At 51.9% G+C, this 23,241-nt stretch overlaps 10 protein-coding genes across 10 annotated transcripts; 8 read left to right on the top strand and 2 right to left on the bottom strand.

Moving 5' to 3' along the window:
- Window positions 1-2,344: 2,344 nt before the first annotated feature.
- CLUP02_11682 (uncharacterized protein) lies at window positions 2,345-3,633 on the top strand (the record flags this gene model as incomplete). Its single annotated transcript, XM_049290649.1, has 4 exons — window positions 2,345-2,640; window positions 2,703-2,899; window positions 2,991-3,464; window positions 3,530-3,633. 4 exons carry the CDS (start codon window positions 2,345-2,347, stop codon window positions 3,631-3,633), a joined length of 1,071 nt encoding a protein of 356 aa, XP_049147794.1.
- Window positions 3,634-3,898: 265 nt separating this feature from the next.
- CLUP02_11683 (isocitrate dehydrogenase subunit 1) lies at window positions 3,899-6,376 on the top strand (the record flags this gene model as incomplete). Its single annotated transcript, XM_049290650.1, has 7 exons — window positions 3,899-3,998; window positions 4,062-4,083; window positions 4,116-4,165; window positions 4,248-4,881; window positions 4,934-4,955; window positions 5,224-6,233; window positions 6,292-6,376. 7 exons carry the CDS (start codon window positions 3,899-3,901, stop codon window positions 6,374-6,376), a joined length of 1,923 nt encoding a protein of 640 aa, XP_049147795.1.
- Window positions 6,377-8,396: 2,020 nt separating this feature from the next.
- CLUP02_11684 (uncharacterized protein) lies at window positions 8,397-10,215 on the top strand (the record flags this gene model as incomplete). Its single annotated transcript, XM_049290651.1, has 9 exons — window positions 8,397-8,498; window positions 8,583-8,750; window positions 8,809-8,841; window positions 8,917-9,067; window positions 9,163-9,327; window positions 9,401-9,514; window positions 9,579-9,618; window positions 9,675-9,985; window positions 10,100-10,215. 9 exons carry the CDS (start codon window positions 8,397-8,399, stop codon window positions 10,213-10,215), a joined length of 1,200 nt encoding a protein of 399 aa, XP_049147796.1.
- Window positions 10,216-10,303: 88 nt separating this feature from the next.
- On the bottom strand, window positions 10,304-10,829 carry CLUP02_11685 (uncharacterized protein; the record flags this gene model as incomplete). Its single annotated transcript, XM_049290652.1, has 3 exons — window positions 10,304-10,478; window positions 10,561-10,643; window positions 10,770-10,829. 3 exons carry the CDS (start codon window positions 10,827-10,829, stop codon window positions 10,304-10,306), a joined length of 318 nt encoding a protein of 105 aa, XP_049147797.1.
- A 134-nt stretch (window positions 10,830-10,963) lies between these two features.
- Window positions 10,964-13,004, top strand: CLUP02_11686 (cytochrome P450; the record flags this gene model as incomplete). The annotated part of the gene is made up of 7 exons (XM_049290653.1): window positions 10,964-11,158; window positions 11,260-11,557; window positions 11,620-11,736; window positions 11,791-12,194; window positions 12,249-12,270; window positions 12,326-12,526; window positions 12,586-13,004. The coding sequence occupies 7 exons, from the start codon at window positions 10,964-10,966 to the stop codon at window positions 13,002-13,004; spliced, it is 1,656 nt and encodes a 551-aa protein (XP_049147798.1).
- Window positions 13,005-14,006: 1,002 nt separating this feature from the next.
- On the top strand, window positions 14,007-15,554 carry CLUP02_11687 (uncharacterized protein; the record flags this gene model as incomplete). The annotated part of the gene is made up of 3 exons (XM_049290654.1): window positions 14,007-14,537; window positions 14,594-14,721; window positions 14,843-15,554. 3 exons carry the CDS (start codon window positions 14,007-14,009, stop codon window positions 15,552-15,554), a joined length of 1,371 nt encoding a protein of 456 aa, XP_049147799.1.
- Window positions 15,555-16,142: 588 nt separating this feature from the next.
- On the top strand, window positions 16,143-16,933 carry CLUP02_11688 (uncharacterized protein; the record flags this gene model as incomplete). The annotated part of the gene is made up of 2 exons (XM_049290655.1): window positions 16,143-16,614; window positions 16,713-16,933. 2 exons carry the CDS (start codon window positions 16,143-16,145, stop codon window positions 16,931-16,933), a joined length of 693 nt encoding a protein of 230 aa, XP_049147800.1.
- Window positions 16,934-16,993: 60 nt separating this feature from the next.
- CLUP02_11689 (uncharacterized protein) lies at window positions 16,994-18,253 on the top strand (the record flags this gene model as incomplete). The annotated part of the gene is made up of 6 exons (XM_049290656.1): window positions 16,994-17,016; window positions 17,147-17,236; window positions 17,298-17,478; window positions 17,541-17,579; window positions 17,655-17,967; window positions 18,006-18,253. The coding sequence occupies 6 exons, from the start codon at window positions 16,994-16,996 to the stop codon at window positions 18,251-18,253; spliced, it is 894 nt and encodes a 297-aa protein (XP_049147801.1).
- A 246-nt stretch (window positions 18,254-18,499) lies between these two features.
- Window positions 18,500-19,549, top strand: CLUP02_11690 (zinc-binding dehydrogenase; the record flags this gene model as incomplete). Its single annotated transcript, XM_049290657.1, has 1 exon — window positions 18,500-19,549. One exon carries the CDS (start codon window positions 18,500-18,502, stop codon window positions 19,547-19,549), a length of 1,050 nt encoding a protein of 349 aa, XP_049147802.1.
- A 574-nt stretch (window positions 19,550-20,123) lies between these two features.
- On the bottom strand, window positions 20,124-22,826 carry CLUP02_11691 (dynamin family protein; the record flags this gene model as incomplete). The annotated part of the gene is made up of 2 exons (XM_049290658.1): window positions 20,124-20,681; window positions 20,739-22,826. The coding sequence occupies 2 exons, from the start codon at window positions 22,824-22,826 to the stop codon at window positions 20,124-20,126; spliced, it is 2,646 nt and encodes an 881-aa protein (XP_049147803.1).
- Between the last annotated feature and the right edge of the window lie 415 nt (window positions 22,827-23,241).

A 23,241-nucleotide genomic window follows, 5' to 3' on the forward strand; every position in this document is an offset into this window, starting at 1 on the left:
ATCCATCTCACCATGCATTGACTGAGACTCCAACATCTAACGATCATGAAGTATAAGTTGTATTGGAACGAGAACTTCATCCTTGCAGTATTCTTGAGTGACTATGCAACAACGCAATCATAGTAGACGGATTGGCTAAATGGAAAGTTTCGGCATAATGTAAGCGTGGCTGCGCCACCACTCAGTGCGGTGTGAAGGAACTTGAGAACAGCTAGTCCAAGGGGAAGGGAGTTACGGCCATGACTCCTGGCCTGGCTGACCACTACATCGCGTAACACAAGTCCCCAAAGGTGGAAGCCAGTCGAAGTCAACCCTGACCGTCATAGCTTTCAAGTTGATGATGTCTGACCACGTTTGACGCTATCTGGGTACCACTGGACTCATAGGTCTCGGGTTCAACTTCATGATTGCCCTATTTCGACTCAACATCAGAAGCTCCAGAACTAGCACCGTACTTTTAATTCGATGATAGCCTGATGACCTTGCCTTCTATGTTGTCGATCGTGATGTTAATGTAGCAGGCTCTTTTACGGTACAGCCTGGAATCTATTCGATAAACTATTGCCGAGCTAATTAACATCTGCATCAAATTGCCCATATCGCTCACCAGTCAACCTGGCACCTGATCTGAATGTTTTCATTCCATCTGCATTTGGTAGAACGCAAGCGTACTTCCAGGCTTTCCTTTGCAACTGTCGTATAGGGGTTTGAATATCTAAGTAATCTCTACAGCCTCACCTTTGAAGTTTGACATCAACGAGAGCTCAGAGATAATAAAGCCAAGTGGTACTATGTAGACTCGCTTTACCGGTAGAAAATGCTTGGTGTTACCCGGCGGAGAAAAGCCCGGGGATTTCAATGTTCAGATTGTGGCGGTGACGAAATAGATTCCTGCGGGTATCCGGGACGAGGACAGTCGCCTCGGACACAACAGACCACACATCTTAGATCGGAACTGTGGAGAGGTTTCCGCGGTGCCTTTTGCCAGATACACAGATGCGGCTAAGTGCTTTGGTGCTCTTGATCGAGGTCACATGTCACCTAAGAAGTTGTGGTGAATGCCACGATAGTTGCTCAAAGTCTGCTGTTCCCTTTTACGGGCGCCTAAAAATGGTCATTCTTGAGCCAAAGAAGTCAGCGATAAAAGGCATTGGACCACTTCCGATTCGTCCTCTTGAGGTTCTCAGGATATCGTGGCGTGAGACAAACGTGCGATCGTGGGAAATGGTTGCCTGATATCACGATGGCTATGCCGCTTTGGCATAATGTCCGCAACACTGCCATTACGATGTCGAACTACAACTTAGCGTGTCTCATTCTCGGTGGTTTCGGAGGCATTCATTGTACAATGTATGACGACTTCGTCGGAATGTTTCTTTTTCACGCTTCGTGCAATCTTTAGGCAATAGCATAACTTTGGTGGAATCTCATCCCAAGGTGTATGGCCTTGAGCTCATCTGATGTCATAATAAACTACGTGCGAGCTGAAAATACCATGAGTCTGGAACTAGAGAAAAAACCCTGGAGCTGGAACTGTATCTGTATAGTCATCCAGTCGGGGTCCAGGCATGAGCTGTGACGGCCCGGCTCGAGAACCCGAGCGGCCTTCAGTTCCGAACCTGGCACTGACTCGGTGATCTGGATAATTTAGGTCACGGGAGATGGCTTCCCAAATATTGGGTGGCAATCATGGATTCATGGTATACAGTGCCATGCCGTGCCTCCTGATGTGGCTGTGTGTTGGCCATCCTAGGCCAGATGAATACCATTTGTTTGCCTTGATGTAGCCTGAATATCATCAAATTTCGTGTCATCGGATTTGTGACTGCGATCTCAAGTTTGACCGGGAGATGAGATGTCTTGAGCTCTAGACGAGGGCCTTGTTTGTGGTCACACTGCAACGGCACAGAACGAAAGGCGTGCATCCCTGTTGGATTCTCTTTCGATGGTGGGACGAGCTTTAGAGAGGCAAAAGATAACATCGTGTTTGAAAATTTTCGCTCTTACCACCTCGAGGAACTTCGTTATCGTGTGCAGCGTTCTTGTAGTGACACAGATCATCAGGGACTATATCTCCTGAGTAAGCAATGATTGACGATGATTGGCGATATTGAAGCGTTGCTGGTGTTTTCGAGACGATACGGCCGACGATAAAAGGGGCAATGACAAGACCAACTTTCTCATGACCTCTTCTCTTCAGCTATTCAATCATTCGAATTCATAGCAGTCGCCAGATAATCATCATCAAGTACTTGATCATCCAAAGGTTTCCGCTCTCGCTTTGAAGCATCGCACTTCTCATTGCGCCCATCTCTCGTTACACAGGATCTTGATCTCATCCATAATGCTGGCCATCTTAAGCCTACCCTGGGTGCTCGCCGCTGTGCTCGGCATCGCCCAGGCTTCTCCAACCAACGTTGTCGATGTCGATCTCCCCGAAGCCGCAAAGCCCGCAGCTCCGACGAAGACTTTCATCCTCACTCAAGAGGACGTCGACGCCTACTACGAAGAGAACAGCATTACTGGCGTAGTGGGAATGAATGGAATGGACGATATCTCGCTCTCAGACTTGAATGACGCTCCCGTCTACAACATCACCTGCCCCGACAAATGGCAAGTCTATTATTATAATTGGTGGCCGTAAGATACCCTGTCCCCTGATCATAATGCTCATTGAGCATACTGAAGCAGACTCATCGCAGTTTACTCAACACGATGTGCCGCACAATAACCAAGATGGGAGGAGCTTGGACCGACGGGCCATGGACTGGCGTCTTCGGTGGCAATCAAGCCAAAATAGACAGAGCTAGAAAAGTCACCTTCGACTGGGTACAGACGGGTGAGGATTGCCAAGGAAGCTGCGTGCAAGTCTTTAGCACTTTGCGCAACGCGGGTTCGTGTAAGTGAATCTGCCCCCATCAGCTTACTTTACGTCCTACTACGGCCTCATGCCATCGCCTAGATGAGCAATACTGACGGTATCTCGATAGGCCGCGGCGACGAGTTCTGGATGCATGAAAAGATTAACATGAACTACGAGGGCTGCGGAATCGCAAAGTTCGAGTATCAATACCAGCAACAAGGGGTACTGGAAAACGGAAGAGGAGAATGCTGGAACACCAAGGATTACCGGCCGACATACCTGCCCGTGAAAGCAATTGTCAAGGATTTCTGTGAACAGTCCATCAAGACGATCCGACAGCGAGGAGCCGATCAGTTCGTCAAGGACGTTTCACGTGGAAAGGACGGACACTATTTCACGAGCTATAACCGCCAGGTCGACGATGCGTTGAACAATACCAAGCTGTACGATGTCGGCATGATTCACTTCTGGATCAAGCCGAGGAACAATACTATTGCTTGTCCTGCGGGCAAGACCGTTCAAGACATCATCGAGGATAAAGTACACGGGCTCAACGAGGCGATGTGCCAGCAGCGCATCTTGTCTATCGAGAATATGGACTGTAAGTACCCTTTGCGTCCAGGATAGCGAAGACGGCACATTGGCTGATTCTGAGATGAACCATAGGTGGAGCTCCCCTAGGCAAAAGCGATGGCGGACGCTTGTTTGCAGACTGTTTCGAGTGGGGAGTCGAAGCATCTGGTTACAATGGCATCGACATTCTTGATTAAGCTGTCGGGACAGGGCCGTACTCGCTTCTTTCGTACGGACTCACCACATTCATTGGCAATGTAAAGGCTGGCTGGGCTAGCCGTTGTGATGTTTTGGGGAGGATATCTCCGCGATTTCGCAGCCACAGCAATCTTTGACTGAGAATGCTGGCCAAACGCTAGGGCTTTTTTCCTGATTTTGACGAAATTCAATCATATTGTAAGCTGAAATTGATCTTGTCGAGATAACAACTGCGGGTTTCATTCTGCTGGTATCCGTGTTGTAATGAGTAAAGATCGCGCTCGGCCGAATAAAGTCGCAACATCGCAGATACGGCCAGGGAGGCCTAAGACCGACTTGGCGGTCTCACAAAAGGAGTGGAGAGGTGGGCTGGCGGGGATTTCTCCGGAAAGGATGGGCAGGCGCGGCTCACTAAGATATGAGATAGCCGACGTTGACCGAAAACGCCCGTATGAGAACTACGATTGCTGATGAGATGAAGCCTCAAATCAACACATGAGGCTACATATGAGCACTCATTGAGAGGTCAACGTGAGTTGATAAACCGAAGATGAGAATGAGCGAGTCACAATTGAATTGAGACACGTGACGTCGTGGGATACTGTAAATCCAGATCCGAGGCTCAACCGCGAAGAAGAGGGAACTGAGACGCTAAGACCGAAAAAGGTAGGGTGCCCCACGTTTGGTTCCTTCCCTTCCCGAGTGACAGAATTGCTGCACTGGCTGAACATTGAAGCAGGCGCGGGCACGGCGCAGTCTCTCTTTCCCGCGGATGTCGCCCTCCATTCTTCCGACCGCCCGGAAAAGAATAAAGCGGGTCTGATGGTCAGTTCCAGCCATTCAGATAACTGGAAACGGCAGAGAATTGGAGACCAGCCACTTACGGAATCCCCATGGTGCCCCACCTGCGCAGGCGTTGGAGAGAAAGAACGGAAAGCACGACGGCCAGCCGAGAAAGAGCAGGAGCAGAAAAAAAAAAGCCTGCCTCAGTCAGTATCTGCCACCTTCGGTCTGTACTTTGACCGTGTACCGTTCCCAGTTACCGTCCCCGTCTGTCGCCGTGGTACCTTGCTCTTGCGGCATTTGACAGCCAGCAACTCTGCCTTTCTCGAATTCCACTCTTTTTCTGAATTCTTCCACTCCCCAACTCCTCCGATCCCGAACAACATCTATTGCTCCGCGAATACCCTCACGAGGCACCAACGACCGTCACGATGCTTTCCCGAGGATCCGCCCGCACTGCGCAGGTACGTCGCCTCTTTGCCAACTCTCAATTGAGTCCCTTTCCTGCTGTGCCAGCCGCGACGTGGTTTTTTTCTTGGTGTGTGTCTGTGCATCGTGATCGCAGAGGCAAGGCTGCGATGTAAGAGGGGGAGAAACAACCACAACGAGCACCAAATTACGACCTGGTAGATAACGCAGAGAACATGACGACATCGGCCAGGATGAAAGATTTTGAAAGGAAGACACGAGAAGCAGACATAATCACAAGCACACAAAGCACACGGCCACCAGAAAATGGCCACACATGCAGCCAGATATGCCACGATAACCCACGGACAAATGGCTAACAATCCTCCCTCATACAGATTCTGCGCACCGCGCAGCCCGCGCGCGCCTACGCCACGGTCGGCTCTGACATCTTCAAGCCCACCAAGTTTGGCGGCAAGTACACGGTCACGTTGATCCCTGGTGACGGTATCGGTGCCGAGGTCGCCGAGAGCGTCAAGACCATCTTCAAGGCCGACAACGTCCCCATTGAGTGGGAGCAGGTCGAGGTCTCTGGTCTCAACACCACCACCCCCGAGAAGACTGAGGACCTCTTCCGCGAGTCCGTCGCCTCCCTTCGCCGCAACAAGCTCGGCCTCAAGGGTATCCTTCACACTCCCATTGAGCGCTCCGGCCACCAGTCCTTCAACGTCGCCATGCGCCAGGAGCTCGACATCTACGCCTCCATCTCCCTCATCAAGAACATTCCCGGCTACCAGACCCGCCATGAGGGTGTCGACCTCGCCATCATCCGTGAGAACACCGAGGGTGAGTACTCTGGCCTTGAGCACCAGTCCGTCCCCGGTGTCGTCGAGTCCCTCAAGATCATCACCCGCGCCAAGTCTGAGCGCATCGCCAAGTTCGCCTTCAACTTCGCTCTGGCCAACAACCGCAAGAAGGTCACCTGCATTCACAAGGCCAACATCATGAAGTTGGCTGACGGTCTCTTCCGCTCCACCTTCCACCGTGTCGCCAACGACTACCCCACCCTCGAGGTCAACGACATGATTGTCGACAACGCCTCCATGCAGGCTGTTAGCAAGCCCCAGCAGTTCGATGTCATGGTCATGCCTAACCTGTACGGTGGCATTCTGTCCAACATCGGCGCTGCCCTTGTCGGTGGTGCTGGTATCGTCCCCGGTTGCAACATGGGCCGTGATGTTGCTGTCTTCGAGCCCGGTTGCCGTCACGTCGGCCTCGACATCAAGGGCAAGGACCAGGCCAACCCCACTGCTCTGATTCTGTCCGGTGCCATGCTTCTCCGTCACCTTGGTCTCGATGACCACGCCAACCGCATTTCCCAGGCCATCTACGGCGTCATTGCCGAGGGGTAAGTTCTTTCGTCTCTCCTGGGATTGCAATGAGAATAGCTGCTAACAACCCAACAGCCAGGTCCGCACCCGTGACATGGGCGGTGAGGCCACCACCCACCAGTTCACCAAGGCCATCCTCGACAAGATGGATACCTTGTAAATACAGCTACAGACACACAAACCACCATCCCTGTAGCTATACGATAAACCAACCACAGCGGGCGGCTTCCCACCTTCCTCAAAACGACCCCCTATTTACCTACCTTTTCCCCCGACAACGCGATTAGACTCGAAATGAGGCGAGACTGGGACGGAGATAGATACCACCGACGCGGTCGAATTGCATAAACAAGCGGAGGAATAGATTTCTGTTTTGGACACTGGGAGGAAGGCTCGGTCTTGCTGGGAGATTGTAGTTGTACCAGTTGTACGTAGCATAGGAGTCACGCAAAGCATATGAGTTCCTTTTTCGTTGTTTGAACCAGACCTGACCAAGCTCCACTGGCCCCATGTGCTCTCTTTTATATGTTCAAGGTGACAATTGCCCCGGATTCTAAACTTAGTCCATTATCTATTGATGACGAATACCCGCGCTGCTATTCGACGACTCGTGGCCCCTCGAACCAGTTTCGCATTGTCATCAGGTATCTACTATCACCGACGTTGCTCGGAGTACATATAGCCTTGCGCCGAACGAAACGGCATCATTCTCATGAAGTTCTCAGCCTCGCCTCAAGCGTGGGGCATCTGCGGACTTGACAAACCAATTAGCGGTCGTGCTGGCTACATGGCCTCGGACGTGAGTTTGGCTTCGGCTCGGAGAGCTGGCGGCGTGCTGACTCGGATAACATCGGCAATCCGAGGTGGTGCTCGGGCGCCGATGTCTCGGCCGTTTGGTTGGTGGGCCTTTTGGTTTTGCCGAGGTTAAGCCTTTTGGGTGCGATATGCTTTCTTCAGTCTTGAAGATGAGTGAAGAATGTGGGTCGGTTGTGGATAAGAGACAACTTCGTTGCTTTTGTCACAGCAACGAGGAGTCTTTGGGAACAGTCTGATCGGTGTATTTTCCAGTCTGGCGTTGTAAATGTGACAGTTTTGTAGTGTCAGTTTGTGTTGAAGTTTAGGTGCAATCGCGTAGCTGGACTGTTTGCTACCTTATCAAAAACTGAGAGCCAGTGTTTAATTGAGTTGAGTGGTAATAATTGTTTACTCAAGAGATACTCTTGAGTTGTCTGAGTCCCGAATAACTGCAGCGACGCAGACACCAATGCCGACGACAGCAACTAAAGTAAGTTTTCCGGTATCTGCAACCCGAAGATTGCTGCCCAGAAGTTTCTTTTGCTCTCGACAGATTTCGAGGTTCACGTTGCTTCATCCAGATTTTGAACATCCTTTACAAGCATCGCTGGTCCCCTAAGTCTCATCATGCAGTTATTACCTATGATCAGTGATGCCACCGCGCAGGCAAGCAATGCTAGCAACTTATGCAACGAGGTAATGGATTAGCCTCAGAATCTGAGGAGTGTTGCGGGAGAATGCTTTTCAACTCAGGGCAGAAAAACATCATACAATTGACAAGAAAGCCACACTTCACCATTTGTTCTTGGTAAGCGAGCTGAAGATTGACAAACCTCCAGAGAAAAATACGGTCCTTGTCAATGCCTGAGCTAAGAGAGCTTCACAGATGCGTACTTGGCCAGTATTTCAGCTCCTCCCGACCACTCTCGCCAGACAGAATCTCTGTACACATTCAAAGCCTCCTAGTGCCAGTACGTATAACTTCCCTATCTGAGTCAACGAGGACAGGATCGATAGTCCGTTCATCTCATGTCTAACAAGCTTAAATAGCAAACCCAAAAATAACAGCTCACGTCTGACGATCAGCCATCCAGAGACAGTTACTCGCACACGACCGATCTAGCAGCCAGGCTCCTGGGTAGACCCAGATTACGCTCATAGTGTCTTGTGTCACATCTCACACCGAGGGGTTCAGTAATCTCTGATGACAATCTGCATCCACTCCGGAGCTACCTAGCTGGGGTGTCAAAGGGGGGTTGGAGGTGCACGCAAGCGCGTGACAAGATTGCTTGCCGCTCTATAGGTACATTCTCTGGCTCTTTTCCTATTGTGTCTATTTTATTGTCACTGTTCTTTTTTTCTCTATTTCTATGATCCCTATTTCTATGAACCCGATTCCTTTTCTGTCTTTGGAGAGCATTCTTCAATGGACATGTAGAAAGAAAAGTGATAGCAGAAAGAATCAAAAAAGGAAAGAACAAGATCAGGTAAGAGGGCGTGAAAATCTTGTTGACTAGCATTCTATTCTGTCACCAGATTGGCAGGAAGAGAGACATCTGAGATCTTGAGAGTGGTTGAAGCTGAGACAGCCTGTAATCTCTGACGAGCTTCCCCCTACTTTGTACGACTTGCGATTTTCTCTATGGCTTGAGAGCGTAACTGACTACCTCTCACAACTCACTGAGATAGTCATACAGTCCTGTACGAGATTCTTGAGTCTTGACTCCTTTTCCATCCTTGTATGTGGTTCACTGTGCTCCCATCACAAACCTACTATACCATATCACCGGACATCAGAGAATCCCCGACCTGACATCTTCAGAAAACTCAGTCGCCAAAGAAGCAATACAATCGCAGATCGCCTCCATCTTGCCTCAATTTTACTCATGAGAAACAGCAAAACAGTCCACACTGGCCTCGAAGCGCCGTGTCAGTGTGCTACCGTACAGGGCTCGCGGAAGTCAACTACATAAGTCCCCATTGGCCGAGTTTCAGCCACCCAATTTGTGTAAGCGATTCTCGGGAATCGAAGACGGCCGGAATTCTGGGTCCTCTGGTAGATAGATCTCTGTACGATCGATCGCAGATGCTCCGCCGGATCAGAAACAGAAACAGGTTCATGGGAACCGACACACAGTCACCCAGCATGAGCGAGCGATATATCGGTGCCCAGAACCCAGATCTGGCAGACTATCCTTGCCAAGCAGGGCATTTTCGGCGGAAGCACTGTCTGCAACACCGAATCACACATGCCCCCCTTGAAATGTCTCCTCAACATGGAGGCATCTGTCCATGTCGGCTTTATCACACAGGAAAGTCAGCGGAGAGCACATATATATCCACCAATCGCGAGACGAAATAATCAATTCAACCTTGGAACATCTCAAAGTATGCATGAGATTTACTTCATCTCGAGCAGAGCATGCACTGCGGGTGCATCTCAAAAATGACGATGCAGCAATAACCCGTCTTGCAGGGCAGGCCTCGAGGAGCAAGAACCCGAGTTCGCGCTGGGAGGTGGGGGGATGGAACGGGACAGGCGTCTACCCAACAGCCAACCGCTCAAGAGGCCAAGAAAACAGCCAACTCGCAAAGACTTCCCAACTTGTTACGCCGACATCAATAGTTTCCCCTTTTTTTCTCTCTCACTGTCTCCACCCCAGAATGATTGGATGGTCGGGAACTTTCGAAAGTTGGCATACGGCAAATCTACACGCCTTGAATTCAGGTGTCTCTGTAGGCAGACGCAATCTCTGTTGTCTCATTCGACCTGGAGAACGAGTTGCCGAGAGAAGGGGGTGCCTTGTTCCAAAGATCCGGGACCCGTGTAATCTCGCGGCAGCATCCGCTGTGGCCGGCACACATTGTATGCCATATGGTCTTTACCCTGTAACAAAAGCCATGCTTTCCAGCGGGCGTTGGCAGCTCTTTTCACCTACCCCGCTTCAACGGCACAATCCTAATGAGTTCAATGGTCAGCATGATAATCTCTGTCAAGGCAGTCGTGGAAGAAGATTTTGTTTGCCCTCTTGGCGCATATGCTTCCTTTTAACCCCCCTTGCACTAGACATTGCTTACATTCTCGTAGGAGTTTTGCGGATCGACTCTCCTAGCGTGGGCGTCAGCCATGCGGGAGCAAGGATCAGTCTCACTCTTGAAAATCCTGAGATTCTCTCTTACACCCGCTCCCCCACCCCTCATTAACATCAGGCCCTCCTCGACAGGGATGTGAACAGCGAAAGAAGCACTCATGTCTTTCCGGACATGCAGATCCAGTGGCTTGATTCCTGTGTTACAACAAGACTTGAATTATCGTTGTCTTGTGATCAAAGAAGTGCAGATGCCGGGCCAGGGTCATCCTGTCAAACATTTCTGGGAGTTGCAGTTGGTGGCGTTTTGACTTGGGTGGAAATTGTTTGCCTGTCTTGTCTTCGATACCGTTGGTCCGGACATGGCTTGGAACACCCCTGGCGAAGGATTGTGATGGCTTTATGGGGGGTAAGCATCGAAGTTGCAGATTCGGTCTAGGAAGAAATCCCTTTGGGTGACATGTTTGGCGGGTCAAAGGCCCGGTAGAAAATGGAAGCAAAGGTGAAAGGTGGAATATCGACAATGGCTTGCTTTTTTCTCCTCTGTGTTTTGGTATTCCTTCCTTAAAGATAGGTCTTCGCTCCTTCTCAAGGAATGTCGTCCGATCTTTTGGGAGCTCTAGACGTTTACAAAAAAGCTCAATTCGACTTCCAATCTACAGGCTTCACCTTTCCGCCTTTCCACCCACTTCGCCTTTTCACCCTTGCCTCCCTTTCTACCCAACCCATCCAGTTTTCGTTAAGAACTCTGGTAGCGACTCTTCTTAACCTTGATCCTAGTCCATCATTAATCTCTTCACTATTATCTCTCCTTCCGACCTGGACGTTACGCCATCCTTGTTCTTGCCCCTTGCCCTCGAACCATGGCTTTGAAGCTCTGCACAGGCATATCGCTTCTACTTGCAACTATTGGCATCAGATTCTTGTACCTGGATCTTTCTACTGCATTCAAGATCTTCTTGACTTCATTGACCTTGCAATGTACCGTTCTCTTAGGATATAATGCTTTCCTCTATCCTTTCTTCCTATCGCCGCTGCGGCACCTTCCAGGACCAAAGGTAAGGAGTGCCAACTTTTCTCACATACACAACGGAAGGATCGACACGACCACTTGAAAGATATGAGATATTGCAGAAGCGCTAATTCACAAAGCTTATAGGGCGGTCATTTCCTGATTGGTCAGATGCTCAATCAGATCAGAACCCCGGGGCCAGCCGATATCTTCATATCTTGGACAAAGCAATGGCCCGACGCGCCTTTTGTCCGCTACCTCTCAATGTTCAATGCTGAGACTCTCATGGTCAACAGTCTGGCGGCTTTTAAAGAGGTTCAACAGACGAAGGCATTCTCATTCCGAAAGTCACAGTTGGCAGCACGCATGTTCTCCCCCATCACCGGACATGGACTCATGTTCTCAGAGGGCGAGGAGAGAAAGAAGCAGCGAACCCAGTTGAACCGTGAGTTCCTTCATTTCAAGTTACCCTTTATTCACGTTATTTTTACTGACATTGCTACATAGGGGCGTTCTCAAACCAAAATACGCGCACGATGCTGCCAGTCTTCCAGCTCAAAGCCAATCAGATGTGTGAAGCAATCTTCCGAAACATGGGCGGAGAGGACGTCAAGCTTGTTGATGGTATGCTAAAGTACTGTCTTCTCCTGACTAACTGATGCTGACTTCTGTCTCAAGTCGAACCCTACATCCGAAAAGCAACTCTCGACGTCTTCGTCATTGGCTCGATCGGCTGCGATCTCGACGGCATCTCCATCCCTGAAGCCCACTTCTACGACGTGTACGAGCGCATTATCCGCCAGCCTCCTTCCGGCCACGTTCTCACCTTCATCGATGGCCATATCCCTGTCCGCTCTTGGCTCCCTCTTCCCAGTAACAAGAGATGGCTGAAGGATGTTGCCCTGATTCGGACAATGCTCCTCACCTGCGTTGAGAACCGCCGTGCTGAGATGATTGCTGAGAAGAAGCTTGGTCTCAGTGAGAAGATAACTGAGCATCGCGATATCTTGACCTTCATCTTGGAAGATTGCCAGTTTGACAATACCCAGACCAATTGGACTGACCTGGAGCTTCTGGAATACGTACGGAGACCTGTGATCCCGATGCTTTGATGTGTGCTGACATTTCATGAACAGATGCTAAACTTCATCGCCGGGGGTATGACAAGACACAATGTGAACAGCCAAAGATGCGCGCTAACCCTACGTTATAGGCCACGAAACTACTGGATCTATCACCATGTGGATTGCCCATATCCTTGCCACGGAGTCCAAGGTGCAGGAGCGCCTCAAGCAAGAAGTACTCGGTCTCTGCGCCGGCAAGCCTCGAGACTGGAACCCTACCTACGAGGAGACCGAACATTTGGTCTACGTCAACAACTTCCTCAAGGAGATGCTGCGCTTTTACTCCCCTGGTAAGCCTTATCGAACCTACATACTTCGGGTTCGATTTGCTGACCAGATTCATGAATAGGAATCTTCCTCCCTCGTGAGGCAGCGGAAGACGTCACAGTCTGCGGGACCTTCGTTCCCAAGGGAACACAAGTAACTCTCTGCCCGGCTGTGGCACACTTCAACCCCCTTGTATGGGGTGAGACCGCCGACATCTTCGACCCCGATCGCTGGTCCGACGGCCGTGCATCCAAGGACTCGTACGCCATGGAGTCGTTCCTCCAGGGCCCGGCAGGCTGCATCGCTAAGAACATGGCTTTGCTGAACGTTAAGAGCGTAATCTTTGCTCTTGTACGGAACTTCAAGTTCTCGCCACGTCCCGGATATACTGGCGTGGTAGAGCTTGCCAATCCAAACTTTACCCTGCGGCCCAAGGGTAGTATGGCTGTTAAGATGGAGAGAGAGAACAAGATAGACGGCGCTTATAGAATGCTGCGCTAGAGTCTACAGGGCGCCGAAGCATGTGTATGCTGGCACCGCGTACGATGGGGTCCTTATGAAAGGACCGATTAACTATACATAATTTGGACAAGGGGCGAGGTAGACTAGAATTCGCTCGTAATTACATTGAATACTAATGAAACTGGCGCTTTCTTCTATTCTCCCCATGATGCGTGAGATGAGCTTTATACTTCAGGAATAGTGATCGAAGCCTCAGGAAGCACTGTAATGTCTTGATAATATTGTCTGTTGATAGAAGTCTGAGGATTTACCTGAGTCTCTCTTCATCTTGACCGCCGTCTTGTCCCTCAAAACTACCTTATTCCCTACACCTGGTTTCTCAGATCAATTTCTAAACGAATTCCCAAAGGAGTCTTTGGCACATCCCAACTCAGGAAACTGACTCATTTTAATCGAGGATTCAGATATTTAGTTAGATGATGTAGCCGTTATAATTTTTCTTCTCGTTGAAAAAGAAGGAGGCTTAGACACATTGACCTGGTTGCTCCTGCCTTCCTGAATGATTTTGAAACCCCAATTACATCTGGAAGGCACGTCAAACAACTTCGCTCTCAAACGCCCCTTCCCGTACTCGCCTTGGACCTGCACCCATTTGAAAGCCCATATCGCCGCCTGCTTGGCCACCCTATCTTTTCCCTTCACCACACCTTTCCACCACTTTACGCACTCCCCTTCTCTGTGATACCCAACCCAAACACCAGAATATTCTTCAAAGGTACCTACTTAACACTACTGGCATCGCGTGAGAAGAGCTCTTTTGGCTTTCTTCTGTAGTGCTAATTTCACGTTGTCGTCATCACATACAACATTACATCTTTTATCAATACTAGCATCGACCCAAAAGACAAGGCCCAGGTCTGATCAGCGATTCATATCATCGTCATCACAGTAAGACCTCCTTTCATTTCTTCATCTACTGCTTCCCAAAGTAATCAGAAACGTTCAGCAAATCTCATTATTCACCCCCAAACCCTTGCCACGATGGCGGCTCCATCCAAGGTGATGCTCGAGTCTGGCTCTGACATGGATCACAGTGTCATCAAGCCTTCCAAGCCTTTTGACCCTCTGCAAGGCACACTTCATGAGAATCATGCTGCCTTCCAGACCATGCTCACACTCAAGCCTGATGATATACCAATCTACAAGGTCGACATGGGCAAGCCTGCTGAAGAGCGCTACATTGAGCTCGCCAAGGATCTTGCTCCCAAGATAAGAGAAGTGAGCCCTCTCTTTGACGAGGTGATTGAGGCGACCGTACCTCGGGGCATGTCTGGATTTGCCAAGTTCACTTCCCGGTTCACCCTCCGTAAGGTCTTTGACCCTGAGCAGACCAAGGAGATCAAGTCCATCGCTGAGGTTGCTGGCATCCCCGTTCACCAGCTCATGGCCCTCAACACCTTTCTTGACCTGATGCTCGGATGTACATCTGGAGCTGCCTTGGTCAAAAATGACTCCAAGCGCAAGATTGACGACGGTAATCCTGACCATCTGATGCACTTTCGCACTCTTGAGGTATGGCTATATCCCTTTCTAAACAAAAAATATCTAGCACTAACGACTCATCGCAGTGGGGCATGGATATCCTGCGTGATATCCTTGTCATCATTGAGTATGTCAACACGAACAATGGCTCGAATGAGGTGATTGCCAGATCAGTCACCTATGCTGGCTTTGTCGGCATGCTGACTGGTGTCCGGTAAGGTGCACTTGGATTTCCATTGAGGACTGACATAAGCTAATAATTATCTTAGCAAAGGTCTATCCGTCTCTCTCAACTTCCGCCCAAACCATTAGTGTGGTTCGGGCAGCCTTCTTAGGCACCAAATTAAGGTCCTATTCGGCTTGCGCGAGTCCGTTCCCTCAATGCTCCGCCGCATCATCCTCAACGAGGATATTTCCTTCAAGAATACCAAGGCCTATGATACCAAGGACCCAGACCCCCGTGAGGACAGCAGAAAGCTCACTCCCATCACATCCATCGGCAAGAAGCTTGCCTCTTCCGACGCGTCGCCCTGCTACCTGACCCTCTGCGATGGAAGAGAGGTAGTGAACATCCTCAAGGACCTTTATGACGGCAAGATCAAGACGAGCAGTGTCTTCCAGATCCAGTGCAACCACGACCCTGACCATCGACGCTGCTGTGGCCCCATGACTGTACGCCACGGTGCCGACCCTGTCCAGGCAAAGCTCATGGAATCTGAGGACTGGATAGAGGTGTCTGCGGATCGTCAGAATGCCTTCCACGACAAGTGGATTGAACATGTCCGTGCTATCACCAATGGAAATGACATCACCTGGGCCAAGCAGAATAGGTGCTGCACGGATCTTGAGCTTGATGCTGAAGCCAGCAAATGTGGCGAGATGACTGGCGTTGACGAGGCCAAATTTCGCGAATGGATCGCTAGCTATCCTACCACCAATGAGTCGACTCACTTCATGTGCATCATGGATCCTCTGACTGGTGAGATTCGCTGGATCTCTCGTGGTCCTGACCCTCTCGCAATGTTTGAGTTTGGCGACGAAGCTTAGTCGTTGGCCCTTATGCAATCAAGAGAGGAAGCAGCTGGACTTTGCACAGCGATGTTTCTCGTCTGACAGTGCTAGGAGGATACCAAGGAAAGGAGTTCTCGAAGCACTACATCGACACCAGGCCTTTGCATTTACACAAGAGCACAACAAAAAGTCGGCAGTGCAAGAGAGTGGCATTGGATGGCCTCAGGGTATGGGGTACATGAGAATAACGTCATGTAACGATAACAAAAGTCGTGAGAATAGAGCATGCCGCCAAAAAGGCCACACAAGGCTGTAACGATCAGGTGGTGATTGTGAGTGGTGCCTTTAGAGAGACCTTGGTGTAAGTGAAATGTGCTGGGGCTCAGCTTGCACGCTGTAGGGTGGGGAACACCTGCAGCGTAGCTTCTTCAGCGCTTTCCAAGAGCGACCCAGCACCATATCACCCTCAAAGAGAAGGCCAGAGGAAGGAAGTGCTGTCCAACACCACAATCCAAATTTCATGATTGAAATCTTGAAACCTCCACACTCCAACGACCACAAACCACCTCGTCGCGATTTCTTTCCATCACAGCTCCTATCAAAGCCGGATCAAAAGACCGCCAAATGCCAGCATCAGCACCAGCTCTTGCTCTGAACCAGGGTCCAATGACCAACGAAGTCCTGAGGGGCATCTTCGCGTCCGACCAAGACATGTACCCCGCGCCGCTGACCTGGGACCGCCTCCGGAGCTGGACGACTGCAGCGCCCGAGCTGGCCACTTGCTTCTACCTCTCTGCCGACGCCGTGGAGAACGACGACACCCAGACACTCGTCGGAGCCGTCATTGCACTCCCGATACTGGCACCTGCGTGGCGGGATTTGCTGGCGGGCGAGGTCAAGGAAGTGGATGTGGATGCTGGGACTATGTTTCCTCGCGATGGTGCTGAGCATCCAGAGGTCGGGCTGCACGTCTTTCACGTCGAGAGGTTCGATGTGCCTGAGGCGCGGGGTAAGGTGCGAGGATTCGCCGAGACCTCGATGCAGGCTGTCGTAGCTGCTGCAGAGAGGAAGGGATGGTCGATCATCGGCTATTCAGGTAAGTGATTCGTGGTGGCTGGCCATGCTGGCGTTACAGGCTTTCGATTGACATCCATTGTGGGAGGGAGATATCGATGTGATCTGACCTTTTGGCAGCACTCACAGCAACGCCAGAAGGACGAAGATGCTTTGAGAAAATGGCCTTCGAAGCGACGGGCTACGAGGAGTTCTGGGTTGACGATGGCCGCAAAGGTGTCCAACTGGTTACAATCACAGCGGATACCGCGCCCGAGAAACGGGAAGTGCGAGAAGCGGCGACAGTCCGAGGCCAGGCGAGGATGCTAGTGAAGCACTTGCATCCAGTCACCGATGCTTAGCTGCGCTTGAGGGTCATCGGAGATTTCGAGACTTCGAGAACAATCAATGAATGATCGACGATGCGGAGGGAGGGGCCTCCCGTGTGAGTACGGAGTACAACGCAAGGAGTGGAATGCCAGCGGAAATTTGGCTTTGAAATCAGAAATCCCATCACGAAGTGAAAGTTGGGTCGAAGCTCCTTGACGCTGGGGCAATCATTCAACCGAACATAGCAACAAGCCAACAATTGCCCCGGACCCCGTTTTCCTCGCCAGAATCCCGTTGCTATCCATCAACAAAGTGCGAAACGAACCTCGGCTCCTGTCACCCAGCAGACGTGGTCCAGACTCGCTGCGGATACCTATGATGCTACGAACTACCCAGTTGGCAGCTCCGTACGGTACACCAAACCTCGGCCTCCCGCCCCGCGGACCTGGCAACCGGCACGGCTCAGGCGACTACCGATGTTTTCTGCGCTGTTCTTACTTTATCGGGGCCCTCCTCCACCGAAAGGGGCAGCCAGCTCCGGGTGGTCGAGCGCCAGAACAATAACGGCATTGAGCTTGTGCTTTGTCATCATTGCTTCATTGGTACGGGGTAGAGATTTTCTTATGGCACGTTTTGGAGAACGGAGAGGCGACTTCGAGCAAGATTGGGTCAGGACTAGTCAGTGATGGGCCTCACCCTGACTCGAGTTTCCTGAGGCCGAGGCCATCCCGTTGAATCATCAATTCCTCGAAGCAAGAAGAACGATACAGCAAGACGGGCCCACCAAACAACAATGGCGGGAGCTGTGCAAGTCAAAGTCTACATACGACCACGACGATTGACGAAGCGATCTTGACCGCAGATCAGAGAGTCTGGGAGGCCCTGGCCTCTAATGGCCTTTATGGTGACATCGATGAGCTTGATTGGGCCTCTCAGACACACCGCCTACCCAAGCGATATCTGGTATGTGTTTCCGCATCTCAAAGAGGGATGTGCCCCGCCATGAACCGCGGCATATTTCAACAAGAAAAGATGGAGGGGCAAATGGAAAGGAAGAAAAAATCTAGTGCCCATGTTTAAGTGCTGCTGCTGACAGATCAAAAGAAAGGGTCCGTGGGGACAACAGCGGCCAAGTCCCGTTTGACAATTCCGCTATCCTTTTTCCAGGAACCACCTCACAAAACACGGTTTATTGGGCATGGCCAATGCCGGCGACCCCCGGGCTGTCGAAGAAACTCCACCGGTCGAACAAGCAAAGTGGGTGCCCCTCCTGGCAGTTCTTCCATCATGACGTTGCCGTTTCCAATGCCTTCCGTCGCCCCGTGTTCACCAGGAAGCTTGAGGAGAGCTGAACACTGAACCGTTCCAAGCGGATCACAGGGTCGGACCCGGCGCGGGCCCGATGGACCCTTTGACGGGATTCGTCATGATATGGAGCAGATGGTTTCTACGATATATTTAACACCAAGATAATCCCATTGTTTCCAGTCGAAGTTTGAAAGAATCACTTACATCTCTTCCCTATATATCCAATCCACTACATATTCCCTTTCTTGATATCCCGCCACTTAGACACTCACTATTGAAACACTTTTACAATGGCTCCTACTCCCAACAAGTCTTTCATCTTCAAGCAGGTCCCCAAGGGCCTGCCTGTCGCCGGCCAGGACCTCGTCACCGAGGATCGCCCCATCGACCTCGAGCAGGACCTCAACGGCGGCATCCTCATCAAGGTCCTCTACTCTTCCTTCGACCCCTACATGCGCGGCCGCATGCGCCCCGCCGAGGCCGGCAAGTCCTACATTCCTCCCTTTGAGCAGGGCGCCGTCATCGCCTCCTCCATCGTCGCCCGCGTCGAGCGCTCCGATGCTCACCAGTTCGCCGCCGGCGACCTCGTCACCTCCTTCATGGGCCCCAACGCCGAGTACGCCGCGATCCCCGCCAAGTTCCTCCCCGGCTTCTTCAAGGTCCCCAACACCCACAACGTCGACCTTCCCCTCTTCGTCGGCGCTCTCGGCATGCCCGGCATGACTGCCTACGAGGGTTTCTACGACATCGGTAAGCCTAAGAAGGGTGAGACCATCTTCGTCTCCTCCGCTGCCGGTGCCGTCGGCCAGATTGTCGGCCAGCTCGCCAAGGCTGAGGGCGTCAAGGTCATTGGCTCCGTCGGCAGCGACGAGAAGCTCGACTTCATCATCAACGAGCTCGGCTTCGACGCCGGCTTCAACTACAAGACCGAGTCCCCTCACGACGCCCTCAAGCGCCTCGCGCCCCAGGGTATCGACATGTACTTTGAGAACGTTGGCGGCGACCACCTCGAGGCCGCCCTCGAGTCCTTCAACCAGCAGGGCCGCATCATCGGCTGCGGCATGATCTCCGACTACAACACCCCGCGCGAGCAGCAGAAGGGCGTCCGCGGCCTCTTCCACCTCGTCGCCAAGAAGCTCTCCTTCCAGGGCTTCCTCGTTAACCTCTCACCCGAGAAGTACAGGCCTTTCCAGGAGAAGGTTCAGCCCATGATTGCCAACGGCGAGCTCAAGGTCAAGATCCACCAGACGGATAGCATCGACCAGGCTGCTGAGGGCTTCATTGGCATGCTTACCGGCCAGAACTTTGGCAAGGCTGTCTTGAAGATTGCCCAGGAGTAAGAGTCTCGAAGCATGGACGGATGGAAATATTGCATTGAATAAAGGTTTGGGAAAAGCATGTTATATGTATACTATAATGACAATTGATGACCAATGAACCAACGATAAAATTCCACTGTGATTGTACCTGTCATTGTCTGCTCGATATGACAGGGTGATGCGATTTTCGTCCTGTCTTGAGCTTACCGGAAAGGCTCCGAGCTTGCGTCCTTCTCTCAAGTGATGTCGGACCAAAAATGTGCATACTGGCTACGTGACATGGTTTTAATCGCAGTGTCGCAAGGCGTCAGGTCTTCCCTTTCACTCCGGATTGCTTTCTCAGGGCTCATAAATCACGTTTGCAAAGGTACGTGTTCGATTGAAGTTGTGTATAATTCTACAGAAATGGTATCAAGTACTATCTATCTCCAAGCCATCGCACCTGGCAAGTTCCCATCCCATGTCCCTCTGTACCAGAGACCACTATCTACCCAAAATGGGAAATCGGATCATTACCAAACGCCAACAGATCGTATCGCTAAATTTAGAATCCCATGCTCAAACTGAGGCCTGTCTCTCGGTCTACTCTTCCCTTTTAACCTCTACCAAACAGCTTCTTGGCAGTCACACGTCTCGTAGACGAGGGCGCGTGCTCATTGGCGTCATAATACCCTCCGTAACCATTAGCGTGCTGCTGCTCCGAAATCGAAGACTGCGAGCGGTGGCTATACGCATCCGACGCCGCATCCTCTGGCCTTAGCTTCTGGGGACGAGGAGGCGGGGGAGGTGCCTGGGCCGGCGCGGAGGCCTGTTGGGAGGAAGGGGCTCTATAGTACTCTTCATCTTCCCACTGAGATGTGCTGGTGTTTGTCCTAGCGGGCTCGGTGCGCTCCGGTCTCGAGGTTGGGACGGGAGGAGCCTGGGCCGGCGCTTGGTGGCCGCCGTAGGAGTAGCCGTTCGTCACCGACTCAGTGGGTTGTGTTCTCGCTGAGGGACGCTCCTCGCGCTCGTCGCGAGAGCGTGTTGAGCGGTGAGTTGTTTCGCGGCTCGGGCTGGCATTGTTGCTGACAGGCTTGCGCGTAGTTGTCTGCTTTGGCTTGTCTTCGTCTGAATCGGAGCTGTTGTCCTCTAGATCGCGGTCTTCATCGGCGTACTGTGAGTTAGTCGTTAGCATTGTCGATTGTGATGAGGTAAAACAGATGTGGCTTACCATTCTCAGCTCCTTGCGCATGGCCAAGCTGGCGCAAATGTCGCGGGCCTCCTCGATCGCAGTCTTCTGCGTCTTGAGCGTCATTCTGCGGTCGCGCGTCTCCTTGTTCTCGGCGGCGATAGCTTCGACCGTCTCGGCAGGCATGCCGAGAATCTCAACAGAGTTGAAGATGCTGTACATGCCCTGCAGCAAATGTCTCTCGACGACCTGTGTAATGGTGTTGCGGATGAAGGTCTTGGCCGCAAGCTCGTAGAAAATCAACATCTTCTCGCAGACTTCCTGCGCCTCGGTGTAGGTGGCACCATCCTTGGTGGTCTCGATCTGCCACTTGCGAAGACGCTCCTCGTATTCGGGGTCGTACGGCTGGATTTCGAGGTTCATGTCTTGCGTTAGGTGCTCAAGCTCGACCTGTGCGTCGGCCAGCAGCTTCTTCATCTGAACATCGAGGAATTGGTAGCGCAGGGGCTCGCGCATACGCTGAGGCCACGCGAAGTCAATGACCTCACTGAGAAACTCGTTGCACACGACGCCGAGATTGTCCTTATGCTCCTGAGCGAGCTTTGGCCAGTTCTCTGAGTAGCTCTGGAATAGCATGTAGACAGCGCGAGGCTTGGGATCCATTGGAAATTCGGAACCACGAATCTGTCGCAGAAGCATCTCGACTTCTCTACCGACAAACTCTCTCTTGCTGCTGTCGCTGATGGTAACACCATCTGCGGTACCGGGTGCAGTGGATGACGAGAAGCCAAACTTGCGACCGTTCTGGCGGATACGGTGCGAGAACTTTTCGTTCTCCTCAATGGCGCGGGCACGCAAGTTCTGAGCGGGAGTGCCGCGGGGGTCGGCTGTGGCGCGGAAGAAGTTCTTGCGAGGAGGATTCTTGTAGAAACCGTAGACGGCGGGGATAACTAGTTCCTTGGAACTGGAGAAGAGCTCAACAAGCTCGATGCGCATCTCCTCGACAGTGTCCTTTCCAGTGCCCATGGACTTGAGCTCTGAGTCGCAGTCGTCGAGCGCCTTCTGGATCTGCTTGCGAAGTGTCTTAACGTGACGACCAATGTGACGTTGCAGCTGAACACTCAGCTTTTGCTTGAGCGCATTGGCACCACACATGGAGCTGGGAAGAGCACGCCATTTTCCGCGGCCAAAGAATTCTTCCTCACGTTGACGACGTTCACGAGCTGAAGGCCATGGCTGGCCTTGGTCGCGGGGTCCAGGGTTCAGCAGAACGTACCAGCCGAGCTTGAAGTAGTTTTGCTTATCTCTGTTCTGGACGAGCTCGATGAACTTGTCTTCCAGACCGATCGACTCGCAAAGATCGGGTTTTGTCAAGACACCAATGGTACGGCTGCCAGAGGGGTCGAAGTGACGTGCCTTTGTGAGAATGGGTGCCTGAACGTAATCGGTGTTGCCGCCAACGACAGCAAGGATAATGGTTCGGGAACTCTTCATATATCGGTCGCAAAGGGTCTCAATCGTCTTGATATCGTCCATCGACTGGTCGTTGTTGGCGTTTTTGACGAGACCTGGAAGATCGACGAGGGTGAGCAGGGGCATGTCGGGACCTCTCTTCTCAACCACCAGAATGTCGCGAGCGGCGAATCTGCCCGGAATGTTCTTGGGGGCAATCATTTCCACCGCAGATCTCATGAGAGACTCAAAGGACATGTCTGTGTCGACAGCTCCGCCAAATTGTTTCAATCGCTCCTGGTCTCTGAAAGGCTTGTTCTTGTCGGGGATGATGGAGACGTTGAGACTCGCTTCGGCCGACCTGCGCAGGCGGATCTCGGTTGCGAATCGTGTGCAGGCGCCGGCATCACGAGGGAACGGGGTGCCAGTGATGGCCTCGAGGACGGAACTCTTTCCCGCCGACTGGTCGCCGACGACGACGATCTGTGGCAGCTTGACATTGTCGAGCTGGGCAAACTGCAGCTTGTCGATGAGCTCGAGAAGGCCGCGCTGCTCATTCGCCATGTCCGCCGTCCCCAGCGCCGAGTCGATATTCGGAGCCATGTCGCGTTCGGGTCTGATAGAGACGTTAGTTGGGCGGTGACGACTGGTTTCTGGAACCTCGTACAATGATCCCATCACAGTCTGGTCTCGATGTATGTGTGATGTGGGTGATTGCGCAAGGAAAAGTCTTGGACCTCGAAAACAGGGTGCGAATACAACACGGGGAAGGGAGAGCCTTTTAAAGAGGAGACTACTGTTCGCCCAGCCCAAAGACCAAAGAACAAGCTTATGTGGGATTACGCAGTTACGCAGCGCAAGCCTGCATTACGGCGCGAGACGTGTCTCGACCGAACATCACATGCCCCCCAGGTGTGAGTGTGCCCAATAGCCTTGAAAGGGTGCCTGGATCTGGGCTCCAAGTCGTCGCAAAGCCGCGTCGTCAGCCCCCAGTGACGACCTTGGGGCGTGGAGAAAAGGGTAAAGCTTCGCCTACTTCTGCGTCGCCACCGGGGAATACGGCGGTACGGCGACATTAGAGTTGGCATTCCAT

The sequence above is a fragment of the Colletotrichum lupini genome, chromosome 6 (genome assembly GCF_023278565.1).
Source record: "Colletotrichum lupini chromosome 6, complete sequence".
NCBI lineage: Eukaryota > Fungi > Ascomycota > Sordariomycetes > Glomerellales > Glomerellaceae > Colletotrichum > Colletotrichum lupini.